At 39.5% G+C, this 22,419-nt stretch overlaps 1 protein-coding gene across 2 annotated transcripts in view; it reads left to right on the plus strand.

The window, feature by feature from the left end:
* fstl5 (follistatin-like 5) overlaps positions 1–22,419 on the plus strand; it is a 200,271-nt gene that overhangs the window by 152,487 nt on the left and 25,365 nt on the right. For both annotated transcript variants that reach the window (XM_085178364.1, XM_085178371.1), the window contains 2 exons: positions 2,476–2,637; positions 3,288–3,422. In XM_085178364.1, the coding sequence (XP_085034490.1) occupies positions 2,476–2,637; positions 3,288–3,422 (297 nt within the window). The remainder of the gene's footprint in view (positions 1–2,475; positions 2,638–3,287; positions 3,423–22,419) is intronic.

Consider the following 22,419-nt stretch of genomic DNA (forward strand, 5'->3'; position numbering starts at 1 on the left):
TCACTGTCATGAGACATTCTCGCAAAAAAATCACGGTTTTAGTAACGCAGTAACGCAGCGTTCCTACGGGAAAGTAACGGTAATCTAATTACCGTTTTTGTAATAGTAATCCCTTACTTTACTCGTTACTTGAAAACAGTAATCGGATTACAGTAACGTTACTTGTAACGCGTTACTGCCCATCTCTGTTCCCACTAGTGCTGTCAGCGTTAATCTGAAATGACGTTAACGCCACAACACGGCAAATCTCCGTTAACGAGCTACCGCGGATTGCCCCGTGTGTGGGGCTGGACGAGCAAACTGCGCTAACGCAGTAGTTCCCACCATGTAATTGAGCATTGCATGGCACATACGACATACTGTTTTACTTTTGTCCATGACGCGCTTACCTTCAGGGTCATACTTCACATGAAGACCAAAATAGTTCTAAAGGCCAGATCTGAATGAGGGTGGGGGAGGTTCAATTTGCCATGTTGCAACGAGCTTAGCTTCTGTCTTGCTAGCTTGCCCTGCGCTCAGTGGATCTGCACTCGACAGTGCAGCCTAGGCGGAGTAGTCGAACGCAGATCCACTGAGCTCTCAACACAGACAGCATCGTCAGAAGAAAAGTTGATAAAATAAATTAAAAATTTTGTATTGCTCATACATATGCATACCGAACCAAAAGCACTGTATCGAACGGTTCAATATCGATACGAGTATTGTTGCACCCCTAATATATATATATAGATTGACATAAAAGTCACATAAAATGTGATATTTAAAAAAAGATTTTTATGGTTGGTGTATTCAGGATGATTGATATAAGGACGCAGGTGTAGATTCGAGCTTCCTTTTTGAACAGCTTGTATTTACCGAGTAAACAAGTTGTTTCGCCAAACAAGGCAGTCACAGAGTGATTTACAGTAAGCATATGGCACAAAAACAGATAAGCAAGGAGGATTGTAAAACTTATGCTCTTCACCCCACCCCAACTCTTTCTCTCTCACACACACACAAACACACACACACAAAAGAAAGAAACAGATCTTTTGGGGGATTGTGTGCGCGTCTGTGAGGATATTAAGCCTGAGTAATAAACTTTATTCAAATGATTGTACAAAATAATTGTCTCCCAGAGTTCTATGCAATCAGCATTGTAACTGCTAAGAGGCTTTGGCATAAGTGGTGTGTCTGTGTGGCTGTGATTGGTAAGGTAACCTGAGTGCCATAAGAACCTTTGTGGCCCACTGTGGACAGTGTGTTGGCAGTTGGGTTGACGGGAGCTCCAAAGCCCGGGAGTGCTGTGGTTACCAGATGGCCATGGCAGTAATCTTCAGTCCTTTCACTCACCTGGCTGAGTAAAGACTTCCTCTAACCCAGTGCCCACAGGAAATGGTCTCTACAGCACGTCTGCCTTCTCTGCTTCTGCCAAGAGTCTTGCTTCCATCCTCCACTCACGTCTCTGAAGTCTGTTTCAGAAAAGAGAGGGGAAAAAAGGAGGTGCTGATTTGGGCCAGAGAGGCTCAAAAAGGATCGCTCAAAACAAGATGGAGAGATTTGATGTCTCTACTTTAACTGCTGCCAGGTTGTCATCCTTATATGTGACAGGCTGTTGTGGAATGAATCATGCTGCATCTTTATGGATGCTCTGTAAACAGTTCATTGTCACTGTCCAAGTTTGAGTCACCATTCCAGTGAAAGAGTCTCCTCAGACATACTGCTATGCCTCTGAAAGGTTTTATCATTGCTATGCTATTCAGAGAAGTCTTCCGTCTATAAAGGATTATTCAAATTCATTCTTCTGATATTTTCCATGTTTTGTGGAGCAGGGCTCTAACAAGTTGGCCCCTGGGTGTAGAGCAAAATTTGTGGCATAATTCTCAGCCAATGCATAAATGCATATTATTAATGTATTTGTGTGTTTTATAGATTTATGTTAATTTATGGTTCTTGGAAGTACAATATGTCGGAGAGATATTTTTGTTTGTCTTTGCTTCAGGGTAGGGTAAACACGTGAAACGGCAGCATGACAGTAGCACCGTGTGCAGAAATGTGCCAAGTCAGCTTTTGGAACAGTTTGCAGAAGAGAGCGACATTTAGCTTTTACCCTTTTTTATTCTTTTTTTTATTTCTGTACACATTTTGTTTTCTCTTCTTCTATCCCCTCATCTCCTTCCTGACAGGAGGTTACAGAAAATCAATAGCTACCAAGTGAACAGAGGTTCCCTCCCTTATTTATCTATCTGATTTGTTTGGCTTTGTGGAGCACATTAACCTTATCTAAAGGCATTCGGTAATGCTGCAAATGCACTCAATCCTATTGATAGTTTATGCTAATTCTGAGCCGTAAGTTCAGAATTTGTTGTCTTCTTGAAAACGTCTTGTTCAATAAGGTTGTTCAGCTCCTCAACTGATTCTAATGTAAACAGCAGTGAGGGATGTAGAAGCATTAATTCATTTCTGTATGCTGTCTGTCTCTTTTCTCTCTTTCAGTTCCTCCTGTCATCCGAGTTTATCCAGAGAGCCAAGCCAGGGAGCCGGGTGTCACTGCCAGCCTCCGCTGCCATGCAGAGGGCATCCCCAGCCCCCAGCTGTCCTGGCTCAAGAACGGCATGGACATCACAACCAAGCTGTCCAAACAGCTCACTCTGCAAGGTAAACAGGAGTAATGAGTTTACTGCAAGTGCACCTGTGTATTTACTTTTTCTGTAATTGTTTTTACCACCACTCTCACACTTTTTATGCTAATATCTGACCACGGTTGCCATCACTTCATGTATCAAAGAGGACTGGGCGACATAGATGATTGCATGTATTTCTGATATTCTCACACATTTGTCCTGTTAGTTCAGTGGTTGCTTGGTTGGTTCTTGTGACAAATTTTACTGTAAAGCTGTTTGTTTGAACCGGAGGCATTGTTAGATTGATGTCACCAAAAGATGCACAACGTCAAAGTCTTTTGTCCAAATTCTATATCGAACGTTCAGAAGTAAAGTCATCAAGTGTCACTTGATTCTCAGAATAAATAGTGAAGATTGCTTTTCCCCTCAGGTTGCTTTCAAAAGCTACAGAACGGAAAACTGTCCCAGATCTCACAGAAACACAGCATGTGCCACATTCTAACTTTGAACTCCCACCTTTTTTGAAATCTCCCCGAAACAGACCTTTCACCCTTCTTCCAAACACATAACTGTTATATAATGGTAGCAGAGGATGGTAACATTGAAGTCACCTTTTATCTCTTTCCTGAAGGAAAATTGTCTTTTTATTTTTGTCTTCCCCTCCTGTTCTGTTGTCCCTCGCAGCTAATGGAAGCGAGGTTCACATCAGCAACGTACACTTTGAGGACACCGGCGCCTATACCTGCATCGCCAAAAATGAGGCCGGCGTGGACGAGGACATCTCTTCGCTCTTTGTTGAGGACTCTGCGCGCAAAACTTGTATGTATAAGTCGTGATGTCAGTGTCTGCTTTTTTCTTTTTTTTTTTTTATTCAGGGGGAAAATGGAGCCATGCAAATGGAGCCCTTAATAATTTATCCTGTCAGCTCTTAATAGTTTATATCCTGTGATGCTGCGATGAAGGAAGAGGAGTAATGGTGATACTATCTTTACTCTCTGTCTCTTGGCTTGAAAGCAGGGAGAGTTGTTCTTTTACCCTTTCATCCACTATCATGCCATTTTTGTTCCTCATATTGCATCTGCGTCTGCCTTGATACACCAGGGTTCAAGCCAATCATAATTTCTATTAGTGCTGACAAGAATAATTTAATTAACTGAATAATTATTAGTTCCAGAAGTGACAAATATGCCTTTTCTACTTGCACTTTTTAAAAAAAGTGATCATTAATTGAGCATCTCCTGGTGACGCTTTTCTGAAGAGATAAATTTCACCTCGGGCGTAGTCATTTTTCATCATTTTGAGACATTTGCATAATAAATAGTTGATTAATCTTAGAAGAAATGGTAGATTAATCGGTTATGAAAGTAATAAGAGCAGCTGTAATGTATTTATGAATAAATCAGTTGCTGTTTATTCTATAATCACAAGCATAAGGGAAAATCTTAAAATAATTCTTTGTTCTATAAAACACTACGTAAACCAAATACATTAAATTTGCAATTATGTAAATGTAAAACATAATTTTTGATCCTGAAATTTGATGAGGGGAAAACATCTCTATCTAAAACCATGATCCACATCACCACGTTTTTTTAATACCTTTATTAATTGATAAGGTAACTGTCAACTGTCTGCATGTAACTTGAGGACACTGATAATCATCTTATTCGTATTTGGAAGCTTTTACAGTCTAAACAAACTCTTCTGATTCCTCTCCGTGAGTGGAATCACACACTCTAATTAACGTTGACCTTCTCAGAAATGTCAAAATCTGTCTTTGGGGTCTATGACCAGTTGTTAGTGTGTTGTATTTTCCTGTGGGTAATTAGAGTTCCCAAACAACGCACGCTTCAACTTTGCAATCCGGTCACACATCACGCACAACCTGTCCCTCACCGTCACCTGCCAGACCCGGTGCGTTTAGATGCGATCCCTACAGTACGACACTTCCTCCGCCCCGCCCGTCACGCATCAGAGGTTCATACTTGGGGAGGTCAGAAGTCACTCCTATACTTTGAAGCCTTTGAAGCTCTACCGCGGGCAAAATGGTGCTATGAGTTAGATATAGCATACCCTTTTGGAGTGAGTTCAAAGGGATGTCAGCTGACAGGCAGACAAGGTTGCACTACTACATTACGAAAGAGAAAGACAGGAAAAGACAGACTTTGCTACACATGCTGTTGTCTGTCTTGGATATCTGAAGACTGCATTCTTGACCTGTTCTGCTTTTCCCATGAGATTGTCCCCTTTATTCAGATACAAGTTAAGTGAGCAAATAGAAGCTGACTGTCTATTTTTCCTGAACTGGCTGCCTCTATGAGCCTGAGGCTAATGTGAGGTGTCAGCTCACAAAGCCTTCATTCCACAAACACAAACCTCTATTTCTAAAACAAATACACATCCATTTCACACATAAGGGGACACCCAATTAAAATTCACAAGGGAACTTTGAGTTTTCATTGGCACTTAAGGTGTGGCAAATACACAAATGTCAATCTATTGATATCAGTGATTTCAGCATATTAATGATCTATTTATTTAGTCAAAGACCACAAAGAATAGCCTTAAACCTGCGTCTTTGCTAAGTGTCACTTCTATATAACTAGGGATGCAACGATACCAATTTTTTCAAACCGATACGATACCGATACTTGGATCTGAGTACTTGCCGATACCGATACTTCTACCACACACACACACTGCCCGTGGATTTTCTCTTGACATTTTTCATCGCTTTTCCAAAACCTGAGTTAAAGTTGGCTGTTCCGGTCCACACTGCTGACATTTTGTGTAGCCTAGCTACAGCAGCCTCCAGTTTCTCTTTTTTATCTGGAGCCGCCAGTCTCACTCGCCTAACCCTGTGCCTGTTTAGCGCGGGATGTCCCCCTAGTGACCAATCTAAAAAACTTCAACAGAAATGACAAGCCACCCTCTGACTAATGAAATAAGTTAGTATCGGTTCATGGTATCGGTTAACTTTTACGAGTATGAGTACACACACATTTTACAGTATCGGCCCCGATACCCGATACCAGTATCGGTATCGGTGCATCCCTATATATAACCAAACCTGTTTTTACAACTAGAGAAGTTTTTTTAAAAAAAATATATTAAAAAGAAGATGCTCTTTCTGGTTGTAAAACTTGTCTAGTTTAGACTGGTGGCTTTTACCTGTAAAGTTTTGCTGGAACTCAGCTATTTGTTACCTTTTCTATTCTGACGTCAGGAAACACTTTCCTAATAGGTTTATGGGCTCGGTGGCTATTTATAAGTGTTATTAAATCTAACATGATGCTTATTTTGCCAGTCATGGTTCTATTATGACATTCTAAGTGCTGCAAATCTCTTGAATTCTCAGGCAGGTCTACTCCCTGCTTATCATGTCTGGTATGAAAACAAAAAGATGGCAATGGGGAAAACGCCAAGCTGAGGCTTCAGAGTAACCTCTTGTTTTATGTCCGCCTATTATGTAGGGTCTATACAGCCATTACAATGGAGGGAGTCATTCATTTGTTTTAATAGGTTTTTATTCCTTTGCACTAGCATCCAGTATGGCAGCAGGTAGCATTTTCCCTCACTGGCAATTATCCATCCATCCCATTGTCCTGCAAATATTATTTTATTGACACCACAGACTGCGAGAAAAAAAATGGAACTTGAACCTATGGATCTACTTGTTCCTTGTGCTTTTTCTCTTGGTCTTGTTACAGCCCATATGGAAAAGAAATAGTAAAAACGTATATGATTTACTCATGAAAGTGGCCACTTTCTCATTACTTTCATATATTGTTTTAGTAAGTATCCAAAACATACAAGTTTCATTATATAATTTTTCAAGGGTTCTTATATCTGTTTTCACCCTTGTATGCTTTTCATACAAGTTTCACACAAGACAGATACAAACTTTATAAGATTTATGTATATCTTTTCCATATGGGAAGTTATGGGAAGTGTTGTCACATGCCTGCAGGCCGGATATTGAGAAACTTGCAACTGAAGGATGAACTGAGTTGATTTTCAAGTTTAAAGACTGAGCTTACTGTAAGTCCTTTCTGTTCTTCTGAATGTAATCTCTCAGGAACACTGGAAGAAATTTCATTACATCCGGCACAAAAAGTTCACTTGGAGTGAAGAATGAACTCTAGAATTTCAAAGGTCAAGTTCCGTGGGACCTTACAAAACATGTTTTTGAGCATAATTCAAGAATTCCTCCTCCAATTACAAAGACATTTCGCACAAGGTTAACTTTACGTGACATCACCGTCTTCTGAAAAAATAATTACCAAAATGCAGGAATGGAAGGATGTTAACTTTGCCTTCAGTTGACAGAGGCATACAATCCTGGGGTGGCAATTCTACAAATGTACACTGTAAGACAGAATTACTTTGAATGTATAGAAAACACTTGTTAGTAGGTTTTCAGCCTTACAGATGTAATTAGAACAGTTGAAACATGTCAAGTCAGAAATATCTCTCATGCATGCAAACTATAGGATCATTAAAATAAAGTAACTGTCTTACAAAAACTTCAAAGATGAACGATCACCTGTAAAGCTGGATTCATTTCACCCCTTTTGTCTTTAACAGCCTATCACAATCCTGTTAGTTAAATTCATCTTGATAGCTTCTCTTCCCTTTGTCACCATGGTGTGCTTTATGGAGTATATGCAGCTATTATTTTCCAGACTGATTGCCATACTATATTAAATTATTATCTTTGTGCTTCTTTTTTTTCTCTTTTTGGACAGTTGTAGCTCCAGTTTTGATCACAGGTGATTTAGTTTCTGCAGTGATGTGAAAGTTGTCTAACATTGCTTTGAAATCTTGGATATCAAAGAGTTGATATTTCAGAAGCTGAAAAATGTGTCTAATTGGCGTCAACTCGAATATAACTCCCCTTTAATATCATTTGTACCTTTTGTTTAAGTTATTTTACATGTATGGCCAAGTTAGTTTTATGGGATAGACTTTATTGGTTGTATTTGCATTGTAGTCAGCACACCATAAATTGTTAAGCAACAACGCTTATGAAACAAAGGTTAAATATCATCGTTATAAAAGCTGCAATGAGCTGTAAAAACCTTAAAACCCACCAGTTCTTATTTAAAAGTGTGTGTGTGTAGTAGTTTTACCTTAATATCTGTGAGAACACTACTGTGGGGACAAATGATGTCAAATATAAAAATACCAGCAAGCTCTCTGAGTGGCCCTAATGTGATGAACACTGGCACATTCACATGACTAATGGTCATTTGGCAGAGTTTAACAGTTTGTTCCAGCCTGTTTTTTGTTAGTCGTGCTGAGGTTGTCAAGCCAACAAATCTTTGCAAAGAAATTTAATCAACTCAATTAATATAAAAACATTAAATAAAAAGAATTAAATACAGACTGTTTGACACTAAAACATCACCTCGGCTTTCTTAGCAACAACAGCTTTTGATGGTTCTTTTTGTATCATCTCGATAGGACACATCTTTTTTTTTTTTTTCCTTACCTGACCAGTGGGCATGCAACTGTCTTATGCAGCAGGATCAGATATTAATCAATTTTAAATCTGACAGATCTCTAATACATAGTCTGTGTAAGAATAGTGCAGTTAATAGTCCGGTGGATTTACTGGTAGCAAGGAGATGTTCTTTGTTGCTTCATATGGAAACTATAAAGAGAGCTCCCTCGCCTAAATTGCATACTAGTGGAAATACATATGAAGCTGGTTATTTCCTTCCGTGTGAAAAGTGACAATTATGGAAACTAACCATCATGCATTATTCAGGGATAGATCCAAGAGGTTAACGATACAGGCATGTGCAAACTGCACAATATATACGCGCTGATCATGAGAATTATGCACGAAACAATAATAAACTATGATCTTGGTAATTCCTCCATTCATAACTTAATACAGCAGACCAATCAAAACCAGACATCATTCATCAATTTACACTGTAGATAAAATGCTGTCTTCTTCACATAGAAAACACAAGTAGTCTGGTATAAGGATTCCAGACTACTTGTGAGGTATTGGATTCTTTAGCTTTACAAGTGTAATTAGTTTAATGGTCACACGAGGTCATGTCGAGTCAGATTTATTCCTAAAGTGCTTTTAACGCAGATCCATCACACGGTGCTTTACAGCTGACAACTGTGTGTTTGTGTGTGTGTTTGTGGACAACAAAGTAAACTATTAAGCTGTTTCCACTCCATCTAAAGGTTTTCCTGGCTTGAGGGAAAAGACATGTAAGGTGTTGACTAATTAAACAGATTTAAAATGTGTTTTTAAAACAGCCGCATACTGAAATGATCTAACTCAAGAAAAGAGAATACACTGATACAACAAATGTAAGATATATGCATGTAAAACAGAAAAAAACTATTATATTTAATGTTTCACGTGCAGCCTGTTAAGAAATAATAAATGAATTCGCCCCTATGTTCAGATAATTTAATATCTGAGCATAGAGGAGAAAGGCTGACTAATATAAGTTCAGACTTGTTTGTGTCTGTGCAGCTGTGTAAAACGGTGAGACAAACACAAAACTCATTAAATCTGTGAGAGGGTTGCAGGTTTGAGTTTTGACTCCCTGCTGTCATTTGCATTATCTTGGTATTTGATTAGCCTCTGCAGATGGACAGATATTCCTATTGGGCTCTCCAATCAGAGGCTGCCACGGGTGATATTTCAGAGGAAAGCTACCAGCTGTTGTCAATACATCAGTGTTTAAGGCCACAACACAGACAGCGAGGAGTCTAAGCTGCTCATGTGTATTGTAATGAACAATGTACTTGTACTTTAACACAACAAATTTAATCAGGTTTAGCTGGTGTCGTTGCACACTGCACCTGGTTTTACCTGAGAAATTGTCTGAGTAAATATTAAAATGTTTGTCAAGCAGCTGTTATTTAAAAAATATCATCATTGATTTACTGCAGCTTTATAATGATTAGTGCAAACAGATAATCCCAGGATTCATGCTTGGAGCATGCAGGGTTGTCTATTTTACTTCGAATGTGTGTGTAAACTGCAGTACGTGTGCAGTTCTCATTCCCACTTCATCCTTACGTGCTCAGTTGACAGGCTTCATGTTGAAGTTATTTAGCATATATTTGTCTATTAACCCACACAGGTTGATACTATTTTACATTTGTGTAGCTATTAGATTAGACATTAAGCATATAGTACTTTGATATACTATTAATTCTCTATTATTAATAGATGTAGCTAAGGGACTGCTTGACAGCTGTCAGAAATAGTTCCCAGAAAATAGTTCCCGTTTTGTCAGACAGACGGGTATCCCTTTTGAATAAAAGAATACTTTGGTATGCAGACTAGTCCACGTCTGCAGGGTCCTTTGGCTCAAATCATCATACTTCCACCACCACCATGTTGACGGTTGATATGAAGTGTTGCTATGGTGTTGGTGTGTCTGTGCATTATGGCCGGATATCTCTACTTTGGTCTTGTCCGTCTAAAGGACATTGTTTCAGAAATTATGAGTTCGTACAGATGCTACTTTTCCAACCTGCCACTTTCTTTTTACAGAGAAGAATCTTTTTCTAATTGTTTTGTCATTAAATTTAAATTTAACATGCCTATTTTTTTTAAGGATTGCTCCCTCTGACCATTAAAACACAACTGAATGCTCCAGTCCAACAAAGTACCAAAACTTGTCGTTTTATAAAGGTGGTCACAGTTACTGATGATCAGTAAATCAGCAGCAGAACCAGTCTCTTAATTCCTATAGAAGCAGCAAGGGTCTGCTTAGTTTTTCCATGTAGAGTTTGGTGGAAACTTTAAATTTTTCATATGACAGTGTCCTTCTCAGCCATCCAGTATTTAATCTCTGTCTCCGTTTTACAAGAGCATGGTCACCCTTTTCTTCTTAAGCATGGAACTTTCCACCTTAGGCAAGACAGTTTGATTCTTTCCCCTTCATTTCCAGCCAGCAGAAACACTGGCAATTAGATAAGTTGGTTAGACTTTACCTGTTCACCCCTTTTATCTTTTCGTCTCAAAGATCTTTTGGTCTGTCACATTGTCTTCTGAGTCTGAGCTTATTCTCCACCTTGATCTTCATCAGCAGCCTGCCAGTCTCTCTATTAGCAAAAAAGACCTGCCACAAACTTTTCACTACTTTTCAATTGCAGCAGCTGTTTGTAATAATAAGTAATTTTAGACTGTTTAGATAAAGTTATGATTAATGACCATCTGTGCCACCCACCTATGCCACATAAATCACAGTCTTTTCAGTCTTTTCCTCATTTAAACCCACATGCTGTAGTACATTTGGAGTGTGAATCTAGATTAGCTCCATGTGATATCATGTTGGGCCAGAGAGGCTCTCTAAAGTCATTGGCAGTTATTACCCATCCAAAAAACAGCATCTGGTTTCATAAGATAGTTTCAGGGAGACACTATGGGGACAAATATAAAGGGAAATTTTATAACTACTGAAAAAGTATTCTGTACAAAACCAATCCTAATTCTTACTGTGATTTAAATTTGCATACAGGTTTAGTCATTCTCAATTCCCTAAAGCCATTTAAAATAATGCCTAACCATAAAGATACAAAGTAAACTTGCAACTCAACTTTTTTACAGACCGAGGATGAGGATTTCTTAAAGGCCACAAATTATTCTCATTTTAAGTAGACTTTATTATATGTTTTCAGAGGTGACATACACGTCAGTAAGCACAAGTAGTCTGAATACAGTAAAAGCAAGTAGTTTGTGTTTCATTTTTTGATGTATTTATCAAATGAATTACAACTATAACCTTTGAAGTATGGTCATTTCTAATAAAATGTACTCATTGTTGGCTCTTTTAACTGCTCTGTTATCAGAGTTCACTGTACAAAGCACCGATACCACTTTTTTGGAAACGAGTACGAGTACTTGCATTTCAGTACTCGCCGATACCGATACCGAGTACTTAATAAAAACATGATTTAAATTTACAGGTAACAGCTTTAGTCCTATAATTTAACAAAAAAAAAAACAAAAACAAGGGACTAGTTTGGAATTAAGAACATTTATTTAAAATGAAAAGCATGTTGTATGCAACATATTACAGAATAAATAATTATGAAAAAAAATTAAACAGTGACAGTGCAACTCAAGTATTGTTTTCAGTTTATTGTAAACTCTGCCGCTTTGGACAACACAAGGGGCATTAATAAACATCTTAGCTATTTAGTGCACAATATTTGAATAAACTAACAACATCCACCAACATAGAACTGTGGCAGTCAGTGCAACTGAGGTAGGTATTAACATCAAGTCTAAGATGACTCACTTAATCAAGAGAAAAAGTGAGTGGCAGGGTTTTTTTTTTTAAGAAAAGTAGCTTTTCTGCATTATCAGCAGTCAGACTGTTTCTGTTTTCATCTATAATGTGTGACACTGAGCTAAAAAGCCTTTCACTTTCCACACTGCTACATGGGGCTGAGAAGTATTTACTCGTCTGTTTCTCTGTTTAGAAGTCTCACTAGCACAGTCACAGCTGGGATGACATCAGAGGCTAGTGCGTCGTAGCTGCTCACTTTTTTAGTTAGTTCCTCAAAGGGGGCGAGGATGGCAACAGTCGTCTCCATAAGAGCCCATTGGTGAGCGGTGAGTCAGGGAGTTCATGCTCGGACACCCCCAGCACTCGCTTTTGCTCAATGAGGGACTGGAGCATGTAATACGTGCTGTTCCAGCGCGTCTGTACGTCCTGCTGCAGTCTCTTTATTGGCTGGTTGAGCTGTCCCTGAATGTCCTCGAGGCGGGAGTAGGCTAAGGCGGAATGTTTAAAATGCCCAACTATTTTCCGTCCCACTGCTATAGCATCAGCTATGCTCCTCTGTGCTAATAAGAATGAGTAAATAAGCGTGGGTAAACTCTTTGTACTCGTTGTTGTGTTGGGATTTTGGTGCTTGATTAAATTACTTGTGTTAAATGCGCTACCTTTTGAGCCTCCTCTGGACAATTTCGCTGAGCACAATTTGCAGTCCGCCTTTGTTTTCGCGTCTTCGTTCACTTTGCAATAGTTCCACACGGCTGACTTGTCTCACCTGCCCTTCTCTCAGCTCTGAGATGCAGCCGGGGCCTGGGGGTGGGCACTTGGGGCCTGGGGGCGGGCACTCGGCGCCTGTGATTAACCCCTTACATGCCGCTTAAACATAGACAGGTCTCAGACCGTGGAATCGTTCCCCGGTATCGGGGGACCTTTAACGAGTACGAGTACTTTAGAAAATGTGGTATCGAGGCCGATACCCGATACCGGTATCGGTGCATCCCTAGTACAAAGAGAATGACGTTGGCAGGTAAGAGACAGATTCACTGATTGCTTCATGGTGAAGACATTTCAGACCCGAAGGCAGTGTTAAGAACTTTGAGTGCCTTCTTGATATGGGGAGGAAAACGTCACCGGTGATTCTACACAAGCATGAAACAGTATACTGGAAGCCAAAGCCAAGATAGAAAATTCCCTCCACACCGTGTATAAATGGTGTCTCTAGATCAGTTTGTGCTGTCTTGAGCAGGACATTCAGTCATATTTGTTTGGTAATGGAAGATAGCATTGCAGAAACAAGTTAATTATCCAGTTCATAGTAACTTAGTGTTTCTGCAGTGATGCAGTTAACTGCTCTGAGTAAGGACACTGATCCTACTGATGGAGATTTACTTCTGCCCTGATGATTGTTCTGAAGTCAAACTTCAGAAACTACTCGTTCATGTTTCATCGTTGCTAAAAAGAGCTCATCCATTAGCTTGTACTGCTAGCTTGGAAGGATGATTTCACTAGAAAAGTGCTAAACAAATGGAGATCCTGCAACGCCAACTGTCACATTGTGTAGTGGGGCTATTTATTCATGTGTGGACTTTGGGAACATCCAAATTTCCCACTGTGTTGTTAGTTTAAAGTCTCTGTTTTGTGACTTATAGAATTATGTGAATGCAGATTTTTTTTTTTGTAAATGAAACAATAAAGTAAGACGAGACGTTCACCCTTTTAAAGCATATCTTTAGGCTCTGGCGCCGACTCTGAATTTAATAATAGCTGGGCTCTGTTAGCTAAAGATGTGCATTAAAAGTTTTGGAACACCTGCTATATGTGTAATAATTCATATTTTTCACTAATCAAAAATTGGACAACCAACTGCAAACACTGTGAATCATTTACATACAATACTTAAACACCCCTAAATAAAAAGACTTTTTCATATATAATTGTAGAACTTCTGGTTTTCGAACTTTTCGATGCTCATAAGTACTGACTTAATTGTGTTTATGCTCAGGGACAACATATGCACATTATTAAAACAGACGACATTTGCCTCAAGTGCCAGAATCAAGGACGCTTTCAAGCAAAAGCTCAATACTCTGATCCTACACAGGATGAGATGCTTGTGGGCATGTTGTGGCAGCAGACTACCCTTGATCTACCAGCATTGATCTGAAACAGACAGAGATTTAAATGACACGTTGAGATTACACTTGGAAATGTTTTAGAAACCTTCCACATTACTTTTGTGGAAAGTAATGATCTCTTTCTGTGGAATCATTGTTTATGACCCGCCTTGGGCTTCTCATTCAAACACTTCAATAAAAGAGAGAGGAGAGCTGAATGACTAACTAAGGCAGTTGTCAAAGGGCTGAATAAGGTATTAAGCAGGAGATGAATTGAAAAACATGATTTGATGAGCGAGGCATGTGTGATCTTTTTTAGATGAATCCACCAGAGGAGCTTGGAGGTCAAAACCTTCTCTTCACAGGCGCAGCACTGAATTGTTTTTCTCTCAGATTTATCCAAGCACTTTGTTGTTTGGGAAAACCTGAGCAGTCACTATTCTGAGATCTCTTTAACAGAAGCTGTCACCAGCAGGCAGAGCACCATCCATCTCTGACAGTCTGCCGCTAAACTGGCATAAATATCTGCCCTTCACAATGTGCCAATTATTTCTGCAGTGTCAGAGGATCTGCGAGACTCAAAGCGAGTGTTTGTTGCTTTGGTCTCTCCACTTTGTTATGTCTCCACATTATGCTGCACTTCATACCTCATATCAGGGACTTACAATACTCTACAGTGAATCTAGTGGCCCGAGTTACTGCTTCTTTACCTTCATTGAAGTGCACTCGTGGACCAAATAAAGAACTTTTAATTATGCCGTTATTACTAGAAATAATCTTGTGAGAAAATCTGCCTGCCGTTTCAAGGGCCGATCATATCGTTATCGTCTAAAGAAAGCCACATATTAACTTTTTATGCCCACCAAGGGGTTTATGTGATTAATTCAGTGTCTCTGTGTATTTGTTAGCGAAATTACTTAAAAGGTTGCAGGTGGATTTTGGAGTGATTCACGATCTGGATCCAGGAATTTTTGGGAGCAAAACTGGACGATTCATGTCATATCTTCATAAATATGATATTGAAAAGTTAAAAAAAAAATTGGCTTTCTCAAGAAAATATCACAAAGTAATCCAAATCTGGATATCCACTTGGCTCCAGTGACTGAACTAATGGATAGTGTGGTGGGAATGTTGAACAGAGGTTTGGTCTCGGTGTGCTGTTTTCTGTGCATGATTAGCTTTTGTATACGTTGTTAATCAAGGTAGCTGCTCTGCTCAGCAGCTATGGTTTGATGCAGCTAAAGTTCTACTATTTTTGACGAGTTTTAATTAGAAAGATAATTAACACATAGAACACAGCGTGGTGGTAGTAAGTGTCTTCTGTAGCCTTGACCCCTTGAAAGTGGCAACATTCAGCCGTTTTACCGTTAATAAATGAGTCACATTACATTGCCTTGCCAAGTGAAAATATTTGTTTACTATAACAGGACAATTGTTTCCTTTTGTGCCGACTTTCCTTTTTTCTGTCTTACTTTGTGGTGGCTGTGCTTAGTGTATAGCCTCCCTCTAAAATATGTGACTATTTAAGAAAAACAAGAAACTAAAGGAAGCATTCAGGGTTTTTTTTAATGCAAATAAAGAAGCAGCTGTTTAACAGGTGGATGGAATTTTTAAAATCTCCATTAAATATTTTTGTATCTGAATCTTTCGTTTTATATAATTTATTAAAGTTACAAGTAATTTTGTTACTGTTACAATATTTTTAAGCTCACTTACAGGATAACGTATTTTGTCAGATATGTTTAGTGTTTAATTGCAACATGCATTTTTCACTTGTCTCTCTGTTAGCACAATAATTACATTTACATTTTTGATACTTTATATACATATATCTCACCCTGGTAACCCATTAAAGCATGTTTTAATACTATGGCTGTTTGTGGCATGGTTAAGAGCAGATGAGGTGAATAACATTGATGATTTCATAACAGTGCAGTGTTCTGCTGGGAAAACATCGGCTCCTGGCATTCATGTAACATTGACTCGTACTACTCACAGATATTAGCCTCCCCAGCAGCACCTCGCCAAACTGTAAAAACATCTAATCATCTGACATTAGCCAGTCCCATTTCCCACATTCACAGGACCCAAAAGATCTGGTGCAAGTACCATGGTACCAGATAGTGCAGGACACCCACAGAGTTTGGCAGCTCAAGAGAAAGATGGCTTTTAATGTTCTGGCAGGTCAGGGTACGTCCCTAATTTTCTCTTTACTTTGGTTTTGACTCACAATTCCAGTATCTATTTATTATTACTATATTTTCTCTGCTTTATATTCTTTCCTCTGTACTCGTTGCTTCGTGACTCACTGTAAAGGTTCATTAATTAATGTATGACCTTTAAATACTCCAGCAGGAACAGAGTCTTGAAATTCGAGTGGGCTGAAAAGTGAGTTAAGCATTTCTGCTGCGAAACATCTCCACTCAGATATGATTCACCTATTGAGTCCGAAAATCATTATTTTGTGGCAAAGCTGCAGACAAGGTACAGTTATTTCACCTGTAGGGTACAGGCATTGTTTTGGAGAAATTCAGACTGTCTTCATTCTGAATCAGTCTGGATATTCTCCAGTCTTGAGATTTTTAGGGCTCTGTTTTCATGTTTATTTCACACTGGTGGCATTTTGTGCTTATTTCTTACAATTGGTAGTTGGGTATCTTGAGCCATTTCCACACAAGCACTGCAGCCATGGATTTTTCTAGGGCTCAACCAGCGGAGGGGCAGGTAACACAGTGAGACTGAACACTGAGCCAGTGTTTAACCTGCCAGCTCCCTGCTACAAAGTCAGTGTAACATCAGGCTGTCTCGATGTTTTAACAGAGCATCTAATTGTTCTGCACATTCACCACTAGTGAGTGGGCGTCACGTTTTGCTTCCTTTAAGCTCTATTGTAACAGCGTCCTCATCTAAACCACACGGAGCCTTTTCCGTAGTATGTCCCACATGTGGAAATGATCACAACCTCATTTTCCTAATTTTGTACACGTGTGAAAATAAAGATAGCGACTCACTGTGTGCAACTGTAGGAGGTGTGATGTGATTGTGAGGTTGATGCTATGCTGAGGTGTATTGCTTAGAGCACTTGTATTCCAGAATGAGACATTTTAATGCATTTTGGTAATTTTTTGCAAAGTGACACCCACAGCTCCCTTTATTCTTGTGTTCTTCATCCCACTAGTGTTGTGTGTTTTTCAACCAGCTAAGTATCTAGATTGAATCATTAATGTCAGACATAATAGAGCAATTTGTGATGCTTATCAGCTTTTTAATACGCAGAAATAATCAGGCAACCTTTCCTATTCCACCTCAGTAGTAATGTTGTGTTGGTGCAAACCACACACATAGAGGCTATTTCAATTTTGTGCAAGTAAACAGACTAATAACTACAGATACCTGCTGATCTGCAAGATAAGCAGAGAGGTATGTGACCAACAATAGACCATTAAAACTTCTCGCACAGTCAGTTACTGCTGGTCCTCATCTGATGTCCGCACCTAAGCCATCGAGTGATGACATGAGGTCTTAGGATCGTCCATGTTAGATCTCAGTGTGGTGCTCCAACAAATTCTTGTTTAAAGTAACTTAAACTTTCAGATATTCACCATGAAAAGAACACTAGACATTTTTACAGCCCCACAGCTGATATCTACCTGTAGGTAAATATTTATCGCTGCAAAACTTCATGAAAAAAAATGTTAATAACCCCATAACTTTTTTTTAATGTTATTAAAACGATAATTATGTTAGACTGTTGTCTTTGCTCCATGTTATGTCCTCTTCTATGCCACTTTTTTCTTCCCTCAACACTTGTCTGCACACCTTGCTGTTTTCATTCGGTCACGTTTTCTTGGCCATTCTATCATATCTTGCCGTTTGTAAGCTTTTGTTCCAATCAAACACGCCACTGCTTGATTTTACAGTTTCAGACGAAAGGGGAAGATCTAATCAGTGAAATCTGCTGCTCAAGTGATTGGTTGGAACAAAGCCCTGCAATCTCCCGGGCCTCGGCGCTACACAGATGAGAGCCACCGCTGCACACCGAAGTCTTCACAAAGCTGTTTTAACGCTATGCTGTTCGCCGTGCTGTCTGCTTCATATCCTCTGAACACAGAAGATCGGCTCGAGCCAAACTAGCGTCCATGTTTCCATCAGTAGCGTCCCTCCCCATCACAGCAGGCTTTCACACAGCGTTGGACACGCTGTCAGCAACAAGGAACTCAAACCAGGCAGTGACGCTATCTGCAGTGTCAGCAGCCTACTGCCTGTCGACTGAGTTTCACGGTGAAGGCTTTCCGAAATGAATAACGTAAATCCAGTGGAAAGTTTTAACGCCTTTAAGCCCCGGCTACAACACGACAGCTTATGAATATTTGTGATGATTCTTTTGAATACTAATGTAATAATACTAATCATGAGGATAATGATCATAATCAGTACAAATCATGAACAGCAGAGGACACAACACGAACACCACTTAAAATCGATTTACACTTGAGTGATTATAGTGATTACATTAAACCTGGTTTGTAGAACTAGACTGGCTGAAAGGTTGAATGGATTTAGTTGCCATGACTTTGCAAAGTATTATAAATGTGATGGAGCATGATTCATTTAGTGATGTAATAAAAATAAGAAACCACAAGGGTTCATAATTATAGATGGATCACATTGGCTGCACTGCTACAGCGGATATTCATCCGTGCATGTCTCCCATAGCAGCCCGTGTTTGTGATGAAGCACAATCAGTTAAAACAAGTTTTATTTTTCAAGTTTGGATGTTTGAAGTGCTCTCCAGTAACTCGTTTTTTTTCTTTTTCTCCTTTCTGAAAACTCTCAGGGATTAAGTCTTTTGAATACTTTTCATCCTAAAGAGATGATACAGCCTTCGGTCGTCCACGGGCTCCCAGCTCTAATTCAAGTGCCGTCAGACCTGTTATTTTGAAAGCTTCCTCGCTCTACCTGACTTTAAATAGTACTGCTGGGAACTTGCTGTTGAAGCACGGAGCTGCTAAAAGCAACGGGGGAAGAAGAAAGAAAAAAAAAGCTGTTAGGAAATCTGAAGAATTTCGTGACTGAAGAATGGATGGGTTAAATATAAAAGCTAAAAGACTTTCTCTGTTGGAGTTGGACTTGATCACTAGGTGACTCATAAGTGTTTGTAGTGCAGAGAGAAGAAACCAAGTGAGAAGCACAATGCTCTGAAAATGATATTGTTTCATCAGTATTCACTTTAACGCCAGAGAGGCTGAGCCACCATCAGTTGATAGCCACTTTAAATAAGACATGAAATATCTTGGCGTTTAAAATGACCCTTCATGACTTTTCTTCAGCCGCATCAACCATCATTTTTACATTTTGCAAAACACGCAGGGAAAAAGATACTCTGCTTACCATCTGAGAGCTACAGCTTCATGACATTTTCTCTGACCTTTGACTCACAAAGGTGCATTGCTTTATAATTCTCATTTCCTAGAACTGGATAAAGATTTCTGCTGTGGCTTTTCTTTGTAAAGCATACAGCACATTATATGAAAAATGCCCCCTAAAAATGATACTCTGTACTTCTCATTGTGTTAAAGGGCCTGCACATTGGTAATGATGTCAGACCTCTCAGTAGAAAGACTAACGTGTATATACTGAAAGCTGACTTAAAAGCATTTAACATTTAGCATTAAGTTTTCTGTACCCTTTTTTGTACTTAATTTTTGCATGTCTTTTCTTTTCTTCTAAAATGGGAGGGATCGGCATGAGCATAACATTTTAAATTATTTGTCTGAGCACAATTTAGAACCAGAGTATGGAGGAAAAAAAAGCCTCGTGTCAAAGCTCCACTTCCATCAGTTTGACATGTTCATCTGTCAGAAAAATGTGCCAGTGATGATAGAAGCAGTTGGGGGCATACAGCCGAGATAGATTGGACAGTTTGGAAGCGGGTCTCAACTCGAACTGTTTTTTGATTCCCACCCTGCGCCCAGAGCGTTGTCTGATAAACTGAGGTTAAAGGGACAGTTCACTCTAAAGTGAGATAGCTTTGGTGTGAGCTGCCAGTTGCAGCGGTATCTGCCTTCTCTTTTATATAATGGAACTAAATGGCACTCACTCTTTGGTGCTTTGAAAGTAAAGGAAAAAAATCTGGGATTACATCCCATCCAATTTAATATTGTACATTATGTGTATATTTACATACTTTTGGGCTGTCGCTACCATGAGCACCTTGTTGTGGATGAACACTTTCTTCTTTATTGTTACATATTCGGCATGCGTTGTTGCATTCGTTTTGGAAATTACTACGTTCTCAGTTTTTCTTTTCTTTTTCACTTAAACTGCAGCAGTATGAGACAATAACAGTCCTCTCAGTCTCTCTCTGTGATGGGAGTTTTATCTGTGCTTTCTATCTGACATTAATAATCCAATAGATGGATCGGAGGGAAACTTGGTTTTAGTATTTTACCCAAGGACATTTGGCATGCATACTGGCACGGCGAAGGATCAAACCACAAATCTTCTGATTAGTAAATGACTTGCTCTACCTCCTGAACTCCCTCCCTAGATTTATAATTGACTTCTAAACGAAGCTTCAGGTAAATTCCTGAGCTTTTTTCACTTTAAATCAGAGACATTTAGGCAAAAATCCAGATATCTCGTGTGGCAAAACCAATGTTTTTTATTCATGCTGAAAGTCTAAGGAGCTTGGAAAGAAAAGTGTCTGGACTTCTTCAAGTTGCTTGAAGACGTTTCACCTCTCATACGAGAAGACGCTTCAGTTCTGAACTGAAGAAGCTTCTTGGATGAGAGGTGAAACATCTTCAACATCTACGATGACCTGGATGACTGAGAAGCTTCACAGACATTCATGCTGAAAGTACTGTAGTGTTCACTTGTAGGCAGCGTCACTCATAGTGTAGAGCAAATTAAGAAAATAGTCTTTCTTGAAAACACCTACAAGAAAATTTAGCAACTACCTAATTCTGAAAATCAGCACAGATTTTAAAAAAGGAGCATTTGAAAAGTAGTATTAGACACTGTTCATTAAAGACAAATTTCTGCTGATATCCAGGTTTACAGGGCTTGGCTAAGAGCCAAAGGAGAGAGTCCTAAGGCATCTTGATCCAGGCCTCAATGTACTGCAAGTGGGAGTTGGCAAGCACATGCACAAATCTTTTTGGCTTCACACAGATTTGTGGGGTACCTGCTCTGCATGCTATCAGTGTTCTCAAAAGACTTTTGTATCAGTGTAGATGATGAAAGAAAGAAGAGGAAGAATGATATTTCTGCCTGTTTTCTCGAGCATTATTTTTTCACTTTCTGAATATATAATGCTAGAGCAGCGAGCAGGATTTGTACTTCCAAACTGTTGAGAAGGTGTATGTGTGTAGAGCTTATAATTAAAGCATAAAAGTCTTGGGTCAGGTTTTCCAAGAAACTTCGTAAAGAATACCTGGAAAGAGCAATAAAAAGCTGAACACCTAAAGCAGTCATCCTGAATTTCATTATGCATTTGCATCTACTGTGACCCAATTACTTTAGCTGTATTATACTGTCTTCTGCCATGCCACTGTGGTGAACACCACGGGCTGTTTGGCCGACTGTCGCAGCAACGTGCTCTTGTAAACAAATTGAATTTATGTAACCTTGCTGACGGGTAGGAACTGCGGAGGCCAGACTGGCTGGTGAGCGTGGCGTCCCCGATGTTTGGAGCCCAGTGGAAACATAGTTATTACGCCCAGAAAGAGTGAACTCACTGCCTACAGTGGCAGCCAGCTTGTTTTGTTATATGGATGATGAAGTTGATGTATGGGCTCCTTGTATGCGCAGAACAGCCACAGTGTTTCTGCCAAGTGATGAATAGCATCAATACTGTGGACTATTGGAAAGGACCGGGGCACACAAGATCTCATCTCAGCTCCTCTTTTCCATTTTCCATTTTTGGCAGATCTCAAATAAATTGTATTGTTTTCCTTTTTGTTTTGTCCTTGCCTTCCTTCCTTCCTCGATCCTCCAGACCCCCGCTATACACCCCGCTCCTTTTGTGGAACTTTTAATGAGCTAAAAGGTATGCAAGAGTGCACAGGAAAGACTTGACAAAGCACTTTTGAAAGATTAAGGCTGACTAACAGCACAGTGGTGTCTGGTTGGCTTTGTCTCAGCTCCCTTTTCTTTCTCTGCATCCGTCCACCTGAGCAAGAGGCTGCGGGAATGAGCACTGCAATAGAGGCGAGATTAGAATCGGATGTGAATTGGCCTGGAGATTGGTTTGTAGACTGAAAATGCATGAAAATGGAAGATGGAATGGAAGCAGAGAGAAGACTGGGGGACACATGAACAATGAGAGAAGGTCACAGTTAAAAGCCAGTGTGAGATGATAGTGGTCGTGGTGGTGGCGGGTTGGGGGATGAGAATGATTGAGTGGAAGAATTTGCTCTTATC

Source organism: Neolamprologus multifasciatus, chromosome 2, assembly GCF_963576455.1.
Source record: "Neolamprologus multifasciatus chromosome 2, fNeoMul1.2, whole genome shotgun sequence".
Taxonomy (NCBI): domain Eukaryota; kingdom Metazoa; phylum Chordata; class Actinopteri; order Cichliformes; family Cichlidae; genus Neolamprologus; species Neolamprologus multifasciatus.